The 21,404-nt window shown below is 41.3% G+C and overlaps 1 protein-coding gene across 3 annotated transcripts in view; it reads left to right on the top strand.

Annotated features, from left to right (window-relative positions):
- afg1lb (AFG1 like ATPase b) overlaps positions 1-21,404 on the top strand; it is a 156,641-nt gene that overhangs the window by 72,205 nt on the left and 63,032 nt on the right. For all 3 annotated transcript variants that reach the window (XM_067984995.1, XM_067984994.1, XM_067984993.1), the window contains exon 7: positions 2,716-2,774. In XM_067984995.1, the coding sequence (XP_067841096.1) occupies positions 2,716-2,774 (59 nt within the window). The remainder of the gene's footprint in view (positions 1-2,715; positions 2,775-21,404) is intronic.

The following is a 21,404-nucleotide window of genomic DNA, read 5'->3' on the forward strand; positions in this document are numbered from 1 at the left end:
TATTGTTTTCTGCCTGCTGTCACTCTGCAGCAACCCTGTTCCTGGCTTACTGTTGCTGTGCGATCTCTACCCACTTCTGCTCTGCAGCGTTGTTCATGGGCCCCTCCGACTCTGCAGATTCTCTAAGCTAGGGCCTTCCATAGCCCTCCTCCTTTGTTGAATGTGATGACTTAAATAGTTACGGTACAGTTGCGCAAGTGTTGACAGTCCTTCAGTACCTTGCCCAAGTGCCTATTAATCGTATGAGTCAGACAGTGAATATTGGCATGATGTGGAGATGCCGGTGATGGACTGGGGTTGACAATTGTAAACAATTTTACAACACCAAGTTATAGTCCAGCAATTTTATTTTAAATTCACAAGCTTTCGGAGGCTTCCTCCTTCGTCAGGTCACATCGTTGTGAATTTAAAATAAAATTGCTGGACTATAACTTGGTGTTGTAAAATTGTTTACAATTGAATATTGGCAGGCTGCTTAACAGTGCTGGCTATTACAGCTGAACCTGATCCTGTCATCCAGACACTATACAACCGCACTTCCAGCAGGATGCACTGTGCAACAATTGGGAGTGGGAACCAGGACTGATTACCTATCCCTTCATAGCCTGTATTGAGGCCAATTGCTGTGCTACCATTGTTGCTTCCGTTAATGCAGCACAGATTAGAAATCAAAGCTGGGAACTTATGGATTTGTACCACATTATATGCTGCATTTACCCACTGACCCATCAGGGAAGACACTTCAAAGTGTAAATTTTTTATTATTTAAAATAATTAGAAAATACAACAAATGTTATTTTCCTCTCATAACTACTATGAGTTTGGTGTAATTAAGTATTGACCCCCTGCTGTGCACTTGTAAACAAAATGGCTTCAGCCTGTGCTGATCAAAAACACTCGGTGTTATGGATTCTAATGTCAACATTTGTTAGGACATATTACGTTGAGTGAGCAGATAAGAGGAATTCTTTAAATGTGCCAAAAACAAAAGTTGCCTTCTTAACTGCACCTAACCCATTTGTGGAACAGCCCTCAACAAGTTTGAAAGTCATTACTCTATTTTGGTTGTAGTATCTGACAACTGCCTTTCTTCAACAAACTAGAGTCTGTCCATAAATACTGATCTTCTGCCTACACTTTCTGAAAATAATGACCCTATAAAAATGCATGTTCTTAATGTTTTACATATATGTATCTTTTTCTGTCTTTCTTTCATAATTTTGCTTTCTCTTTTTCTTTCTCTTTTGTTCTCTCTCTCATTTATATTCTTTCACATCTGTTTAGTGAGCGCAGGTTATCACAATGTTGTATCTAATTGGAGTTGCCTCCATATCGGAGGCTCAAGAAGAAAACCCAATTGTGCCCAGATTTTACAGCCTTGGTTTAGACGATGATGTTCAGCTGTAAAACTGAACCCATTTTAATAGGAAGTTTAAATGCAAAGAAGGAAGTTAACCTTGATGCACTTCTGAATGGTTAAGCTTTTTTTTGTACTATCACTTAAACCATGGATTTTAAAGCATTGTAAGAATGTAATAGACCTCACATTCCAGTTTTAGTGAAGCAACTGGAAGATGTTTATATCCATGAAAATTTAATAACTAGAATTTTCTTCCTTTTTCTTCCAATTTTCTCCCTCCTTGCGAGGATGGTGATTCCTTGCTGGCATACGGCTCTGCAAATGCTGGTTGCCCTTGATAACCACCCCAAAATGGCTATTCTTCATGTGTGAGTGTGGCAGGCTATTCAACCACAGTGGATACCACAGCTGAGACCAATCCTGTCCTCACCAGATATTCATACACATGCACTTTCCAGCAGAGTTTGATGGATATTAGAGTGGGAACCCTGGCTATTTTTTTTGCTATTCTCCTCTTCCCCTCCCCCTCCCTCAAACATAATGGTGCTGAGGTCAATCATCTCCAGAATGAGATTAACTAACTTAGCACTGGGGACTGGGCATCCAACCTGGGACCAGAGAATGAGCATGGCTCAGCTCTGGTTCACTTGCTTAGCCAGGTGATATTTTGGGGGGTAGCCCAGAACATTTTTGAAGCATTCAAATGGCATAAATGGCCCACAGTAGCTGCTTTGTTATTTATGTCAGAGTTACCACACTTCAGTCAAATCAGAGGATGCTAGTGATCTTTGCAGTTGAAAGCCTGCTTCTTGCCATTAAGCTGTAAAAAAAAATCCAGCACTCAGAAGAGCTGAAGAGGCAGGTGTTCAAACAACCATTCACCGATGCCTCTATTTAAACATTTATTAACCATGAAAGTTGTCGCATAAATATAACTTAAACCTGTTTACTTCAATTTATTTTTTTAAAGATATTTTGCTGGACTATTCCACTGTGTCTGAATAGTGGCAGCACCAGCTGCTTATGGCCCTTTTTAAAAAAAAATAAAAATAAAGAAAGGATTTTATCTCTCCATTTCAGAGATGACACATGTCACGCATGCTCCAGTGTAGATGCTTTTGCTTCAGAAAGTCTGTCGACAATTTATTTCTGCTGCTGTTCGCACTCTCTGGTTCGCATCATAAGTATCACTGATCAATATAACAAACTCCATATATTGCTCGAGCAGGAATCAATTTTGTGCCTTTGGTCATGCTATTATCTGCTATTGTTGGGTGGGTTATATTTGCCAAAGTGAAAAAAGAGATGCTATTATCAAGCTAAGTAGCAAAGCTAATACCAATTTTCTCTTTCAGACCTCTATAAAAATGGGCTTCAGAGGTCTAACTTTGTGCCATTCATTGCTGTCCTGAAGGTAAAGAAAGTCATGTTTTGATGTTTTCTCTTTCTGACTGTAATATTGATAATCAGGGTTTACATAGATTCCTTTGATCTTGCCTTCAAGGAGAATGCTACCAATAATTACTCCACGAACGCTGCTAATGGAATTGCTGTTAGAAAAGGAGAATCTAACAGTGACAGATCCTTAGATTTTCGAGTGGGCACACAACAACTCGATAGCTTGTTTTTTCTTAACTCTGTGACTGCCACAGGCAATTTTTTTTTCAAAAAGCGTAACGGGCGAATACTTTTTGTCTAGGAATATTGCAGATGCGATGTCAGGGAAAGAAGTAATTATCTATGTAATATCCCCAATGTAGAAGTGAATCTAAATGGAGTTTTGTTTCTGCACGTCTTTTGTGCCACTGCCTAAGTGCATTCATTCTGTTGTTCCCAAGGGTGTTGGAGATTTCTATTCTTTTAAGTGGAGATTGACTGGTGGGTTTGGCGTGATTCATAGAGAAATGGGTTAACCCTCTCACTAGCTTATTGGATTTATGTAATTGTTCTTGTTACAGCATTATGTTCACCAGGATCTTAAATCTATGAATTGTGAAGAGAAACTGAATTTGGTTTTTTTTTGTTGAAAAGGCAAGGCAGGCATAATTCAAGTTTTGAAAATCATAAAAGAAATTAACCAGTGGGTGTAAAAATGTGTCTTCCTGGCTAGCACTTTCATTTATATAATGCCGTAACATTGTAAATATCCCAAAGTACTTCGCATCAGCGAAAAGGGTAGGGAGAAGGGGGAATGACACAGAGGAGTAGTAAGAGAAGAATTGGATGAGGTGGCCAATGATAAACTTAAATCAAGCTTGTTAATTTACAGAATAGACTGCCCCCTAGTGCAGTAAATTCTATTGCAGTGTTAAGAAAAAATGGACAGATCCTGTATTCAACAGGTAATGCAAAGACACAAGGGAGATGAAAATGGCAGGCATGTATATCTGTCTAAGCAATACAACAAACTTGATGGGTTGACTGGTGCTTTCCCTTCCCTACCTTATGTTCTTATTTCCATCTTTTTTGATATGTTGTTTAACAATATTTTGTTGTTGTTGAGATAACATTAGTATCCGCCAAACTGTTTGATTCTTGTTTGCTGTGTATACAGATTGCTACATTTTATTGATTGTGCACAACGAGAGCATAACCTGCAAGCTAACACACAGCCTATGATTGTGTGTTGGTGTCCACAGGCTGCCTGACACTAATTCTGGCAGCTATGTTTACAATAGGCTTATCAGTCGTCTTTTTTTCATAGTATAGCTGGAAAAATCCATTACTGGATTATTTCCCCCACGCCCCCCCACCCCTTTCAACTCACCATATACATCTCACCATATACATAAATGATTTGGACTCACGAATTGGAGGGATGGTGTCAAAAGTTGTAGATGATAACAATTTGTTGGGTATAGCTAATAATGTGGAAGACTGCATCAAAATGCAGAAAGACATAAAGAGGCTTGTGGAATAGGTGGATAAATGACAAATGGAATTCTACATAGCAAAGTGTGAGGTGGTTCATTTTGATAGGTGGAATAAGGAGGCCACTTATTGCTTAGAAGATAAGAAACTAAATGGGGTAGAGCAGTAAAGAGGTCTGGGAATATAGATACGTAAAACACTACAAGTAGCAACACTAGATAAGGCCATCCTTAAGGCCAAAAAAATGGAGTTCGTTTCTCGAGGAATAGAACACAAAAATAGGGAGGTAATGTTAACTTTATATAGAACCTTGGTTAGACCACACTTGCAATACTGTGTGCAGTTCTGGTCTCCATACTCCAAAAAGAATATTGACACACTGGAGAAAGTGCAGAAAAAATTTACAAGGCTGTTACCAGAATTGAGAGGATGCAACTATCGGGAAAGATTCAGCAATCTGGGGCTCTTTTCTCTGGAAAAGAGAAGACCTGACATGGGTCTTTAAAATTATGAAGGGGTGCAATACGGTGGATGTGGAGGAAATGTTTCCGCTTGTGGCAGCGTCCAAAACAAGGGGACATAAATATAAGATAGTCACCAACAGATCAAATAAAGAACTCGATGTAAAGAATTTAGGAGGATATTTTTACACGAAGGGTGGCGAAAATGTGGAACTTGATGCCATGTGGAGTGCTTCAAGCAGGTAGCACTGGTGCATTTAAGGGGAGGCTTGTTGCATACAGGAGGGATGTGGTGAATGGGTGGGAAGAGGTAATTTTAGTGGGAGGAGGCTTGTGCGGAGTATAAACAGTGGTATCGACCATTTGGGCCGAATGGTTTGTTTCTGTGCTGCAGATTATATGTAATGTAATTCTATGTAACGAACACAGTCAGGTTGTGAAGTTATGTATTTCAGAGTATCCAAGAATAGAGGAAAAATAGGTGGACAAGCTTGGTATGTATTGACTTCAGCCTCCAATTGGCAGAACAGCTAGCTGCATTGCTGTTGAAGTAATGGGGGGGAATAGAATAAACATGTTTGCTTTTACAGTGTTGTAGTTTCAAAAACATTATGGGTTTTAATCTCAAGCTTAACCGATCTCCTTGGACGAGTTTTGTCTTTTCTTAACCGTGCCACTGAGTGGAAGGTGTGCAGGAACAGAATGCTACAACGCTGGGACGAAGAGGGAAACTGGATTAATTTGTTTCCACTCTTTGGGAGTTTACTCCTGGCAACCCATTGCAGAGATGTTCACAGGCTATAACTCAAAACTTGCTCGGTGACTTGCATCAGGTCTCCTTTAAAGATGCTTTTTGATGGGAGGTGGTGTGGGAAAGACTTGCCCTTCACGTCCCAATACTCTGTGGTACTATGATGCTCCAGTGTGTTGTGCCACCATGGCGTTACACAGTTCCTTCTCCATTTCTTCACCAGTATTTCTACTTGCAAACGAGCACCTCTAAATTTAATTGCTTTCTCCTTACAGTTAACTTTAATACTTTTTATTGCAGGCTATTGAATTTTTTTTTAAAGAGGGGTACAAGCCTTGAATTAATTTTGAATCACTCAAATTTGAGTTCAAACTCAAATGAATGGACATTGTTTCAGATTGCACCACTCAACCCCAAGGACTTAAGGTTTTAAAATGGAACAAAATATAGCAACAAAATTAAATCAAGAACAGTAAATTTTCCTGTCTTTCAGTTGGTCCTTTTTATTACTAAGTAAAAGCAAAATGCTCAACTAAGACTAAATTTGAATGTTTCTCCTTTTGACTTCGTTTTGGCAATAGAGGAGGTTACCAATTTAATCAACTATATTGAAAGTACGATGTAACTTTAGAAGCCATGTTGTAGCGGTCTTATTGCGGATAGTTAGAACGGAGAGCCTTTTTAAAAATTCTTTCATGGGATGTGGGCGTCGCTGGCAAGGCCAGCATTTATTGCCCATCCCCAATTGCCATTGAGAAGGTGGTGGTGAGCCGCCGCCTTGAACCGCTGCAGTCCATGTGGTGAAGGTTCTCCCACAGTGCTGTTAGTTAGGGAGTTCCAGGATTTTGACCCAGCGACGATGAAGGAAGGCAATATATTTCCAAGTCAGGATGGTGTCTGACTTGGAGGGGAATGTGCAGGTGGTGGTGTTCTCCTGTGCCTGCTGCCCTTATCCGTCTAGGTGGTAGAGGTCGCGGGTTTAGGAGGTGCTGTCGAAGAAGCCTTGGCGAGTTGCGAGTTATGATGTGACAGCTGTGATATCTTTAACATCACTAACAAACATGGCAGCTATAGAATCATAGAATGGTTACAGCACAGGAGGAGGCCATTCGGCCCATTGCGCCTGTGCCAGCTCTTTGTAAGAGCAATCTAGTTAGTCTCATTCCCCGGTCTTCCCGTAGCCCTGCATTTTTCCCTTCAAATATTTATCCAGTTCCTTTTTGAAAGCCACGATTAAATCTGCTTCCACCACCCTTTCAGGCAGCGCATTCCAGATCATAACTACTCGCTGTGTTAAAAATGTTTTCCTCATGTCGCCTTTGGTTCTTTTGCCAATCACCTTACATCTATGTCTTTTGGTTCTCAACCCTTCCGGCAATGGGAACAATTTCTCTTTATTTACTTTATCCAAACCCTTCATGATTTTGAACACTTCTATCAAATCTCCTCTTAACCTTCTCTGCTCTAAGGAGAACAACCTCAGTTTCTCCAGTCTGTCCACATAACTGAAGTCCCTCATCCCTGGAACCATTCTAGTAAATCTTTTCTTGCTTTGTATAACAGAACAGTGACCTCTGTTGTCACTGTTGAGCTTTTAAAACATGTAATTTTGTAAAAGGTCGTTTCCAATAGACATGAAGAGGCATTCTGATCACATAGTACATAGCTAATGAACACTTTTTTTTGGTAAGCTTTTTTATTTTATTGTCCCGTGTCCAGTAGATTGATGCTTCTTGGTAATTTGTGACTTGGACATCTCTGTTCTATTAACAAGCATCTTTCCACTAGTGAATAGTACAGCATGAACAATTAACTATCCTCTTAGAGTCATCTGCCTGGAAGCTTAAATTGAGTTGTCAGATTGCAGCCTTATAATACTTTGACACTACAACAGCCTTCTATAAGCTACAATGACCCAAAGACCAACCTGTGAGGTCAGTACTGTGACCCCTGTGCGGCTGTCACCTGAGCTGAGTACTGGGGTTAATCCGTTGCCGATGTATTTGCTTATCAATTGACTTTGCAGTGCAGAGTCTGCCAGTGACTCATTTTAATTCTTAGCTGTTCATCATTTTTTGACAAACTCTGAATCTTTGCCACCTATTTTTGTCTCCAAATTTTTAAGATTACGCCTTTTCTCCTCACTTCAAAAGTAGTTAGGTTTATTTGGCATCACATAATTAGGCCCATGTCAATTGTCTATTGTTTAAGTTTCTAATGAAGGTCTAACTATAGCCTTGCCTTGCCCCACTAGCTCCCACTCTAGTTGAAAGGATCAGGGCCCATAATGGAACTAATAAATTTCCTCTGTTTTTGGTGTACTGATGTAATGCCGAATCAAGTTTTCTGTTTTTAATCCCAGGGCAATTAGTATAGTCATTGGGATTTTAAAATTCTTTGTTATAGGCCACCTCGGAGGTCTGCAGAGAAGAACCCTAATCCAATAAACGTCTCATTTAGATCATGAAAAGAAAGCATGAGGAGAAGCCCCACAGGAGAGGTCCTTTCCACTGCCTCTAAGCAGCAACACTGTGGGGAACTGTCAAATTAACCAGGAGGACCCCATATTTAACATGCATTTTCTGTTGAAACTAATAATAGAATAATTATTTAATGCAGGTAGAACCTTTATAACGGGTCATAAAAGAAATAATAATTGTCCTCCAAAGAATTTGCCATTATGTTAGCTGTCTTGCAAAAGGCATGGGGGAGGGTGTGAGAAATGCAAGTAATAAATAGCTCTGGCTGAAGTTGGTCACAGAAAAAGGAATTGATAATTAGATGTAATTAGGGTGTATGAATCGTTGTCTTCTGTTTTGGGAATGAATAAATTTGGAAGAAAAAACCCTTGTGGTTAAAATGCTTTGATGTAAGAAGAGTAGTTGTAGCTTGGCAGCATAAAGGCAGTGTTTTATACTTTTTGCATAATAGCTGTAACACAGAAATGGTGAATGGACTACAGCCCCCTATTTGCTTTAGACCAAGTGCTTTGAGGTTGGTTGATTCTTTTCAAACAAAAAGCATCAAAAGTTTTCAGCTGTTGGTAATGAGGAGTAGACCTCAACACGGCTGAAGGAGTTAGTTATCTCTAGTTTCTCCCTCTGGATCGAACAATAACAGATCAAAAAATTGAACCCTTGTCTTAAAAGTGATTCAGGCGCAAGGTAAAGTCTAGTCTGTAGGTGGGAAAGTGTTTTAACTTGACTTTTTACAAGCTGTGCCTTGCATGTAGCAATATGGCATCTAAATCTGACTTTAAAAAGAAAATAAGAATACTCTCCACAGGTGGAAACCTGTTCCTTTTTTGTCGGTGGACGCGAGTGGGGGGTGGGGGAGGCGGCGGCAGTGGGGATTCTCACTGTCGAAATGGTGATTTTTAAAACAGAGTGAATCAGTTTATTTGCACATCATGCTGCTATTTTTTCTTCTTCCTGTGCGATCACTGAGTATAAAGGGAAAATGAGTATGGAAGGTTGTTCCAGCACTGATTAGAATTGGTTCCTTGTGCAAACATAGCAACTGAGAACTATTAATTCTTCCCCTGGTTTTACTAATTTCCTGCTGTTTCTGTTCATGTTTTGCCTTGCAAGTACAGAGGAATAAAGGTTTGTTACAAGAGCTCCAGAACGTTTTGTGTTCCAAATTTTCAGCTAGATATTAAAATTTAAAGAGCTTCAGGGATAACATGCCTGAACATTACAATTTGATTATCTTGTTTATCTTGAAAAGGTTTCTTCATTGTTGATCGCCCATGGTCTTTTATTTGGATTTATTATAGAGTGCTCCAATCTATAATCAACATACTGCAAATATCCAAATAAATGGTTATATAGGGAGGCTAAAAAGCATCGAGGGTAAAGACATTAAATCAAGCTAGAGTGAAATAACAAGTTCAGTACTGGACCAAGCTGATTGTGTCAGCTCTGTGCATGTAGCTTTTGATGTTGGTTTATGATTTCACTGCACCTAGCGTGCAGAGGAAATATTTCCCCAAATGGGGTTTAATTTCCTCTGACAACACAAAATTCTTTTGTGCACTATTTTAACAGTTGCTGACACGTCTGTAGTACTTATCACAAGATATTTATGGATGAAGGAGGTCATTTGGCCCATCTTCATCCGCCCAGGATTATCTGAACACCACCCCCAGCCCCATTTCAGCATCCAATTGTTTCTTAAAAGATTCCTGGGTTTTGACTTCCACTAATCTTCCGAGAAGTCTGATCACTCTGTGTAAAGAATTTCTTGGCATCAGTCCTAAATTTACTGTCTTCTTAGTTTGAGTTGGTGTCCCCATATCCTACTCTCACAATTTAATTTGAAGTAATATTCTAAGTTTACCTCTAAACAGTCACCTCTCGGTTGCCTCCTTTCCAGATTATAAAGCTCAAATTTATCTTAAACTGAAGAATTGAAGAAATGAATGAAAGAAGTATGGGTTGCAGCCATACTGGAGCATGTATTAAATTTTTCTTTCAGCGAGTAGAACTGCCAGGAATAATCCATATTCAGCTTAATCCATATTCTGGTGTTGTCTAATTACTGGAGTTGCAATGATTTAAAATTAACTGAGGTTTGTAAGAGATTTGTCTCTTTAATATGTAACAGTAAATGTTCTGCTTCTACATTCCTGTCACATGGGCTCGTGGTGCCCGATATTACAATAATTTCTAGTGACTCACATGGAAAAGGGGGCACAATAATGCATTGCATTGCAAGGTATGACTGTCAAATGCTCTCTTCCTCCCCTTGTAAGATCTTGAGTTCTAGTCCAAGGCCGGCAAAGGTCATCTGCCACGTGTGGGCCACAGTTCCAGTGGGTCCACTGCTTAGTATGTAACTGCTTCATATTTGGTCGTTTAAATGAACAAAGCAACAATAAGTTGCATTTATATAGTGCCTTTAACCTACAAAAAAAATCCCAAAGCACTTTACAGAGGCATAATCAAAAAAATGGCCACCAAGCCAAAGAAGGTGATATTGAGGGAGATGGATTTTATGGATGGTCTTAAAGGTGGAGAGGCAGAGACGGGTATAGAGGGAATTCTAGAGTGTGGGGCAAAGGCGGCTGAAGGAATAGCTGCGAGTCGTGGGACGAAGGAAGTTGGAGGATGCACAAGAGGCTGAAGTCAGAGGAACATAGAATTCTAGGGGGGTGGTTGTAGGGCTGGAGGAGGTTACAGAGACGAGTCTATAAGGGGATTTAAACATGGGCATGGGAATTCTAAATTTGAGGTTTGGGAGACAGGGAGCCAATGTAGGTCAGCAAGGGCAGGGTGCTGGGTTAGTGGGGTTTGGTATAGGATAGGATACATGTAGCAGCGATTCAGATGACCTAAAGTCTACAGTGGATGGGATGCCAGCCAGGGGAGCACTGGAGTAGTCAAGTCTGGAGGTGACAAAGGCGTGGATGAGGGTTTCAGCGGCAGATGAGTTGGTAGGGGCATAGACGATGTAACAGAGGTGGAAGTTGGTGATCGTAGTGATGGAGAGGATATGGGGTCAGAAGCACAGCTCTGGGTTGAGTATTGCGCTGAGGTTGTGATCAGTCTGGTTCAGTCGGAGACAGTGGCTGGGGAGGGGCGTGGAACCAGTGACACGAGAAGCCATTGCTGGAGTTGCTGTAGCTACGATTGGACACGCAAGAGTGGAACCAAGCGAGGGCAATCCCACAGAGTTGAAGAACAGAGGAGAAACAATGGAGAGAGATGGTGTGGTTAACTGTGTCTAAGGCCGCAGAGAGGACGAGGAGGGAAAATGTAGCATGGTCACAGTTACAGAGAATGTAAATTATGGCTATGGCTAAGGCTATTTTGGTGTTGTGGCAGGGGCAGAAACCTGATTGGAGCATATATCCCTTTAGCACTTCAACAACACGACCGATAAAGCACCACAAAAATTCCAAAGTATTACTTGACATTGCTATTTCTTCCTTGCCTTGTTGTATGTGAAAATAGGGAGTGAGAGAAGATTAAAATACAAAGCAACTGGATTAGCATAACAGTTAAAATCGTTGCTGGGCACTATTGAAAATGAAGAGGCTGTGAAAATGCCATCTGAGGGGTATATCTCTGGATGTACGAGAGGTTACTAGATGTTAAATATCTTGAACTGAAGAAAGCAAAGGAAACAAAATATCAATAATCACTAATCAAGAACAGTCTAACAGCAGAAAAGGTATGGAAATGAAAGGGAAAATTAAGGTGAGGGTGAGGCACATAGGCGATCAATGTCCCTTTAAATGAAATGTAAAATCCTTCGCTCCGTATCTCCCTCTCTCGTTTCCCTCTCTCTTCACCGTGGTTTAGTTTTTTTTATTGTGAGAATATCAGAACTGAGTCTCAAATGAGCACTGATCAGCAGATAGTACCCAACTTGACCCCAAATGGGAAACTCACAGATTACAACAACATTAATGAAATCCAGAGAGGCAGCGCAATTACACTATGTTGAAGTAATGGGCCACAGGTTTGTGCTTGTGAAATCCCACATGGAGAGTTATTAATCTCTGAGATGCCATTATGGAAAGGTACTGAGTGGAGGTGTGTTGCTTAAGAAAGACTTGCATTTATATAGTGCCTTTTACAACCTCAGGACGTCCCAAAACCGCTTTACAGCCAACCAAGTACTTTTGAGGTGTAGTCACCATTGTAATGTAGGAAACGTACCTAGAAGGAGGAAAGGAGAGAAGCAAGATCAGATGGCTTGTCTCCCAGGTCATGCTTAAAGCATTTCCTCATAACTGACTATAAAATTGCACTGGCAGAAGCCGAGAGACTGGTCTCTATCACACCCAATACTATTACATAGGAACAGGAGTAGGCCGTTCAGCCCCTCGTGCCTGCTCCACCATTTGATAAGATCATGGCTGATCTGTGATCTAACTCCATATACCTGCCTTTGACCCATATCCCTTGATACCTTTGATTGCCAAAAAGCTATCTATCTCAGATTTAAATTTAGCAATTGAGCTAGTATCAATTGCCGTTTTCAGAAGAGAGTTCCAAACTTCTACCCCGCTTTGTGTGTAGAAATGTTTTCTAATCTCGCTCCTGAAAGGTCTGGCTCTAATTTTTTAGACTGTGTCCCCTACTCCTAGAATCCCCAACCAGCGGAAATAGTTTCTCTCTTTCCACCCTATCCGTTCCCCTTAATATCTTATAAACTTCGATCAGATCACCCCTTAACCTTTGAAACTCCAGAGAATACAACCCCAATTTGTGTAATCTCTCCTCGTAACATAACCCTTGAAGTCCGGGTATCATTCTAGTAAACCTACGCTGCACTCCCTCCAAGGCCAATATGTCCTTCCGAAGGTGCGGTGCCCAGAACTGCTCACAGAGCTCCAGGTGCGGTCTAACCAGGGTTTTGTATAGCTGCAGCATAACTTCTGCCCCCTTGTACTCTAGTCTTCTAGATATAAAGGCCAGCATTCCCTTAGCCGTATTGATTATTTTCTGCACCTGTTCATGACACTTCAATGATCTATGTACCTGAACGCCTAAGTCCCTTTGGACATCCACTGTTTTTAACTTTTTACCATTTAGAAAGTACTCTGTTTTATCCTTTTTTGATCCAAAATGGATGACCTCACATTTGTCTACATTGAATTCCATTTGCCACAGTTTTGCCCATTCACCTAATCTATCAATATTGCTTTGTAATTTTATGTTTTCATCTACACTGCTTACAATGCCACCAATCTTTGTGTCATCGGCAAACTTAGATATGAGACTTTCTATGCCTTCATCTAAGTCGTTAATAAATATTGTGAATAATTGAGGCCCCAAGTCACATCCTGCCAATGTGAGTACCTACCCATTATCCCTACTCTCTGTCGCCTTTCGCTCAGCCAACTTCCTAACCAAGTCCGTACTTTTCCCTCGATTCCATGGGCTTCTATCTTAGCTAACAGTTTCTTATGTGGGACCTTATCAAATGCCTTCTGGAAGTCCATATAAATAACATCCATTGACATTCCCCTGTCCACTACTTTAGTCACCTCTTCATAAAATTCAATCAGGTTTGTCAGGCACGACCTACCTTTCACAAATCCATGCTTGCTCTCTCTGATTAACTGAAAATTCTCGAGGTGTTCAGTCACCCTATTCTTAATTATAGACTCCAGCATTTTCCCCACAACAGATGTTAGGCTAACTGGTCTATAATTCCCTGGTTTCCCTCTCTCTCCTTTTTTAAAAAGCAGAGTGACGTGCAATTTTCCAATCCAGAGGGACAGTTCCTGAATCTAGAGAACTTTGAAAATTATAGTTAGGGCATCTGCAATGTGCTCACCAACTTCCTTTAAAACCCTGGGATGGAAACCATCTGGTCCTGGGGATTTGTCACTCTTTAGTGCTGTTATTTTCTTCATTACTGTTGCTTCACTTATGTTAATTTTACTGAGTCCCTGTTCCCGATTCAATATTAGTTTTCTTGGGATTTCCGGCATGCTATCCTCTTTTTCGACTGTAAATACTGTTGGCCAGGGGCTGCAGAAAACTACTGAGCTTAATTCGAAGTGATAACAAAGACACTGACTTTTGAACTGAGGTGACCTGGAGTTCGTTCACTGGTCTGAACTGGCCAGAACCGGTTTGAATTTGTTCCGCTTCTTAGAGGGACAAAGGAGCTTTGATGAGACACCAGGCCTTATTTAGAAAAGGAGTATTGAGGTGATGCTACCTAACCCCTTGGAGCAGAGCCAATCAGGGGATGACATTGACCACTCCAGCAACTTTGAGCCAATCGGAGAAGACAGCATCATTCAAAAAGACAGACTTCAAAATAAAACTGAAGAATTGCAGGCTTGGTGCCAGAGAGCGAGTGTGTGTTTTTGAGGGAGACTAACCATCATGGAAGTAGGGTCCCTACGTCAGGGATATAGAGACGACGTCGAGAGTGAGAGAGCGAATTGCCTGGCCAGCATTATCTCTCCTTTCCGGGTAGTATAATATCCTTTCTATTCTGTGACCACTCAGGGAGTGTTAGTCAGGGAAACCTAGTGGGTGTGCGTTTAAATTCTAGTTTGAGTATAAAACTGTATAACCTGCGGTAAACTGCATGCCTATATCTAACTAGACGTATAAACGGTATGTACATGATCCAATAACGTTAATAAAGCAAATCGGGAATTAAGAGAGAATTGCCTCTTCCTCTGTGTACTAAGCCCAAACCGTTAACCGGTGACTTCCGGTCAATAATACTGACGCAAAGTAATCGTTCAACATGTCCGCCATTTCCCTATTGTCAATGACAATATCCCCACTTTCAGTTTTTAAGGGGCCAACACTGCTCCTGACCACCCTCTTTTTCCTAATGTAACTAAAAGTTCTTCGTATTGGTTTTGATATCACTTGCAAGTTTCTTTTCATACTCTCTTTTTGTAGCTCTTACTATCTGTTTTGCGACCCTTTGTTGATCTTTGTATCTTTCCCATTTGCCAGGATCTGTGCCATTTTTTGCCTTTTTGTGTGCCCTTTCCTTATGTCTTATACTGTCCCTTACCTCTTTAGTTGTCCATGGCTGTTTTTTTTGGCAAGTAGAGTTCTTGCCCCTCGGGTATAAACAGATTCTGTATCACATTAAATGTTTCTTTAAACATTTCCCACTGATTATCAGCCGTTTTAGCTGAGGAAACTGCATGGCACAGGACTCTACAAAGTAAAAAGGGTGAAAATCGAAAATAACTAACCAAACAGCAGCATCCAGATTTGAGAAGGAATTAACAAATAAAAAAAAATGTTATTTAATTGCTTTCTTTTAAACGATGTGATTAGAAGGTATCGCAAAAGCTCAGTGCTATAAGCACTTGCCTCAAACAGAAAGGTCTTGCATGGTTTCACCCATATCTGCCCTAGTGGAGTCACTATATCTCCTGCAGTGATTTTTGCTCTCACGGTCAGCTGAGGTGTATTTCAGTATTTCAACCGTGACCCTCAATCATTACCTATGTGCTACATTTTGGTGACATCATCCAATGGCTGGGGTCAGCCTCCACACGTGTGCTGACACCCAGTTGAATCTGTTCCCTTCTATCACTGAATCCAAGGCTGATGCTGCACTTTGCTTGTTCAACCGCAAGTCCTGCATCGTTCATAAGTTCTTTCAACTCTTCGTTGCCAATATAAAAGCGATGCCTATGGCCACACTTCCATCAGTGTCCCTAGCTGCCCCCTTAGGTCATATGCACCTAACGCGATCCTGAGCTGAATCGTCTATCCTAAATCTAATGTCACCAAGGTCGCATTCTTGTACCTGTGGAACATTCCTGTCTTATGCCCACTCTCTCCCCCTACCAATGCTAAACCCAATTCTACGCGCAGATTGCTTCTAGGATTGACTTCTCTGAAGTTTTCTTTCCCAGCATCCCTTTCTCCATTCTTCACAACCTTTAACTAATCCAGAACTTTCCCACACAGAAGTCCTGCAAGCCCAGCACTGGCTTCCTGTGCTGCAGCAAATTAATTTCAAGATTCTTATCCTCATCTTCAAATCCCTTTTAAAGTTCACTCATCAATATTTGACCAGTCTGCAGCCTCTGCTGCTCTGATTCTGGATTATAACATGTTTCCTGCTTGCACTCCTTCACCATCAGAGATTGATCCTTCAACCACTATCTCCCTGAGTGTTGCAATTTGTCTGGAAAAAAAATGTTTTGCCTCACTACCTCTCTCCCTACCTACACCAAAAGCTTCAAAAAAATTATTTCTCTTTGACAGTCCTGTTGATCACCACCACCTCTGATGTGTTTTGCTGCTCTTTTCCCATCTTTTTGATCTTGTTGAGCACTTGGATGTTTTTCATGTGAGGAGTGCTATGTAAATGCAAGTTGTTGGCCTTCGTTAACTCAATTTGGTCAGTACTGTAGGTGAAGCTAACTCACATGAACAAGGACTTATATTTTAGGGGAACTAAAATTAACATTCCATTTGAAACTTGCCTGTTGTCACTGACTATGGGTGCACAGTGACAAATAGTCTGGGAAAGGTTGAAAATATGTGGGGAGAATCGGAAAACTGTACATAGCAACTTTCCATTTTACTACGTGTAAAGTAGCTAAATTTTGAGGTGACTAGATCCAGAACATTCTTTCTCCATTGTAAGCCAGTATTAAAACAAAAAAGTGAGCAATAATTTAAAAACAACACTTCTTAGCAGACTATTTATTTCCTTTATTTTGGTCACTGCTGAAAATAGAATAGAGGGGAGATCTGATGGAGGTGTTCAGAATTGAGGAGTTTTGCTGAAGTGAATAGGGAAGAACTATTTCCACTGGTTGGTGAGTTGGTAACTGGAGTGCATACATTTAAGATAATCACCAAAGGGAGAGGTTAGGAGATTTTTTGTTTTTTTGTAACCGAGAGTTGTTAAGATGTGGAATGCCTCACCGGAAAAAATGTTGGAAGCAGAAGATGAGGATAAGAATCTTGAAATTAATTTGCTTGCACAAAGAAAATGCATAAATATTTGAAAAATTATAATTTGAAATAGCAGGAGAATGGGACTAAATGCAGTTTCAGAGAGCCTCTGAAGGCATAATGGGCCAAATGACTTCCCTCTGTGTTGTAAAATTCCGTGATTTTTGAGAAACCTTAATAGAATATTGCAGTATATCTTTAAAAAAACCTAGACTGCACAGCCTACTTATTAAAGTGAACCCACCTCAAACTCATCATATTATGGCTTTCTGGTATAGTGCTGTAACTTGTAACTGGTCTGTGGGGGGATTTTGTATCCCAAAACAAAGAGAGAGCGGGAGTTCTGACAAAGCATTGCAGTGCCTCACTTAAATGGGATTATATGTATTCATGTCTCATGCAGGGTTCCAGTAGTTGACTTGGCAATCTTCATTTATTCTGCAGCGTTTTGAGCACTTCACCATGCAATTATGAATGATTCAAAGAATCCGTTCTTAACAACCTAAATTTTAAAGGCTGATTAGGACAAGGGTTGATACTATTGAAGGGTGGAACTTGTTGCAGCACTACTTCTGGTATTATTAATCATTGCTGGTCAGAAACGTTGCTGTATATTGCTGACTATCATCAGCTACGATTGTTAACCCTTAGGCTGCCAGTCATCGCATTTTGTTACCCAATTGGTATACAAGAACACAAATTTGGCAGTTTGGCTAACCTTTCCTCATTAGGCAGACTGCTAATGTTGACCGCTTGCGAGTGGTTGAAAATGACACTGCCTGTGTAAATGGGTCCCCTACTGCTACCCCAAAAATGTTTTCCTGTGAGAATGCTGAGTTTCTTTCCTGCATAGTTTTAACACCCTCTCAATAGAATAGCTGGGCCTTCTTTACAGTCGCTTCTGGCGTTAGACTCTGATTCGTGATTTGCCTGTGTTTGGTCTCTTCCCTACGCCAGAAAAGAGCTCTCTGCTGGAAACCTAGGTGGTCCACGAATTAAAGCTATGAGAAGCCCAAAATGGGCCTGATTTCTGTTACGAACTGTTACAATTGGACAAAAAAAAATCGTTCAAACATTGAAATTTTCATAGTTATGAAGGAGTCTGATGAGAATTCCATCTAATGCACTAACCTGGAAAGCTGTAAGTGGTCAGCAAGGTGCAAAGGTTTTGTGATACATGCCAGAAGTTTTCAGAACTTGCTTTATATTGCTCATAACATCACCAGAAAGTTCCTCATTCATGCCGTGCAAACTGCAGCTTAGTTCTCTTTATTGCTTTTGCACGTATGCCTAACCTTTTGTCCTTTAGCAGCACAGCAACTTCCACGATCTAGAGCCTCAATGGGTTGCAAAGATACATCAGAGATGAAAGATTACATCATTGAAAATCACTATAATGCCTGTCAAGAACTCTGACAGGGTGAATAAAAGTAATTCAGGACAATTATTTCCAATTATAGAGAAAGAGAGAGTAAATGAAAGACGGGAATCAAACCACAGTATCTTTTATAAACCATAATACTGCAGTACAACAGATCAAGTTGAGAGACCTATAAATATAATTTAGTCTTAATTCTGCCATCAGGCACTGGATTCCTTTTGCAAGTGGTTGTGCTGGGAGTTGGATGTGAAGGTGTGCTTGGCTACATCTATGGACAGTGAGATACCACTTTGTTAATTTGAGAAACATTTTATTGGATTTCAATCAAACTTCCAAAGAAAAAACTCTTGGGGCACTACTTTATGCAAATTATCCCCTTCTCCCCCTCCCCCCACCCCTCCTTCCCCAGAAAGAAGATTGAAAAATTATTAAGAATATCACTTCCTGAAGGAAATGTATTCCATTTGTGTCAATAAAAATGTAGCTATGGGGAGACCCATTATGTTAGGTCTCTTGGCTGGAAAAGGTCCAGTATGGCAATGTATATGGTAGATATATTCCTATTTGGTTACCATTGTGTTGAGTAGGAATCGGCATTCTCCAACATGCTGCTTGGCAAGCCTCATACTTGAATGCATCCGAACACTTTAATGCTGGCAGTGGCATCCTGTAAGCATGCTGCTCTTTGCTCAGCTTATTGATGGTATAATGGAGAATGTATTTTCTTTCCTAACAATGGCAGATAATGATAAAGGTGCTTCCACACACTCCCAAGTATTGTTCCCATATGACCTTGAAGAAATGACAAAATCCAGTTCAAATGGCTCACCTTTGAATTTATTATTCACAGCGATACTGATCAGACCAGGTTCTGCTTTCCCCTAAAAACATTTCTGTGGGATTAAATTTATGATTATAATTCCACTGTGAGACTCTGTTAATGGTGCTGAAGTCTGAATGACATCCGTAACCCCTAACCATCTAACAAGTTTTGCTAGAGGTTTTAGAAAATCACTATTAGTTTCCACACTTCAAAGGAAATACTTTGCAGTTTCCATCGATAAAGATGAGTTCTCGAAAGCAATTCCTGATGTAAACACATGCTTTTCTTGCCAAATTGAAAGTGGACGTAACATGAATCAATTTTATTTATAAAAGGAAAGAACGTATATTTATATAGCACCCTTCACAACCTCAGGACGTCTTAAAGCACTTCACAGCCAATTAAATCATTTTGAAATGTCTTTACTGTTGTAATGCAAGGAAACACTGCAGCCAATTTGCACACAGCAAGGTTCCACAAACAGCAATAAGAACATAAGAAATCGGAGCAGGAGTCGGCCATACGGCCCCTTGAGCCTGCTCCGCCATTCAGTCAGATCATGGCTGATCTTCGACCTCAACTCCACTTTCCTGCCCAATCCCCATATTCCTTGATTCCCCTAGACTCCAAAAATCTATCGATCTCAGCCTTGAATATACTCAACGACTCAGTATCCACAGCCCTCTGGGGTAGAGAATTCGAAAGCTTCATCACCCTCTGAGTGAAGAACTTCCTCCTCATCTCGGTCTTAAATGGCCGACCCCTTATCCTGCGACTATGCCCTCTTCTTCTGGACTCACCAGCCAGGGGAAATATCTTCTCAGCATCTACCCTGTCAAACCCCCTCAGAATCTTGTACATTTCAATGAGATCACCTCTCATTCTTCTAAATTCCAGAGAGTATAGGTCCATTCTACTCAACCTCTCCTCATAGGACAATCCTCTCATCCCAGGAATTAATCTAGTGAACCTTCATTGCACCCCCCTTAAGGCAAGTATATCCTTAAATAAGGAGACCAAAACTGTACACAGTACTACAGCTGAGGTCTCACCAAAGCCCTGTACACTTGCATTAAGACTCCCTTACTCTTGTACTCCAACCCCCTTGCAGAAAGGCCAACATGCCATTTGCTTTCCTAATTGCCTGCTGTACCTGCATGCTAACTTTTTGTGCTTCTTGCACCAGGACGCCCAAGTCTCTCTGAACACCAACATTTAATAGTTTCTCACCATTTAAAAAATATTCTGTTTTTCTATTCTTCCTGCCAAAGTGAATAACCTCACATTTCACCGCATATACTTCATCTGCCACCTTCTTGCCCACTCATTTAACCTGTCTATATCCCTTTGCAGATTCTTTGGCCCCGATATTAGAGTGGAGGCAGGATGGCAGTGGGGGGGGAGTGAATGGGCAGGCGGGTAACCCGACCAATAGAAAATGTCTGTTTCCCACGTGATCGCAATTCAGTTGGTGCCACTAAACGTGGCTTCCGGCTTTGCCGTCCGAAAGCTTCGCAGCGGGCGGACTACGCACCCGCATCATAGGCTGTCAGCTGGAGGAGCTCTATTTAAAAGGCCGTTGCTCCAGTGGCTTTTCCTGGAGCAAACACCCACACATCACAGTGGAGCAGCACACAGGGGCAAGGCTGCTTCAAGATTCAATGATGCCTCACTCCAGGTGTTAATGAATGGGGTGAGGGGGAGGGGGGGATCTGTTTTATCCAGCGGACGGGAGGAGGTGGCCTGCCTCTGCCACCAAGAAGGCCTGGCTCGAGGTAGCAGAGGAGGTCACCAGCAGCAGCAACATCTCGTGCTCATGGATCCAGTGCAGGAAGTGCTTCAATGACCTAACTAGGTCAGCCAAAGTGAGTACACTTACTGATTCTCCTACATTCCGTCTTCCACGTCATCGCCCCCACCCCACATCTCCTTCTGCACTGCCAACACTACTCTATCACATCACTCCTCACACCCACTTAATGCTCATCCTCAACTTACCTGCACTTCCTCAGCACTTACTCACCTCCCCATTAGTCACCCCACCACTGCCACTCAACTCAATCCTCATCCAATGTCATGTCTCTGTCTCATACTCACCCTCTGATGCACCTCTTTCACGGTCAGCCTCACCCAAAGCAATGCATTCATTGGTTGGCCACTTCACCATCACACACTCACACGTCTGTTCTTTCTCCCCTTCTAGGAGAAGAGAGCGCAAAATGCACGGGAGAGGGCAAGGACCAAAGCGGGGCTGCAACAAATTGTCGTCCTCACAGACGCGGAGCAGGAGGCACTGGAGCTCAGTCGAACCTTCAAGTGCCTGTCCGTCGGGCATGC

Source organism: Heptranchias perlo, chromosome 5 (genome assembly GCF_035084215.1).
Source record: "Heptranchias perlo isolate sHepPer1 chromosome 5, sHepPer1.hap1, whole genome shotgun sequence".
Taxonomy (NCBI): domain Eukaryota; kingdom Metazoa; phylum Chordata; class Chondrichthyes; order Hexanchiformes; family Hexanchidae; genus Heptranchias; species Heptranchias perlo.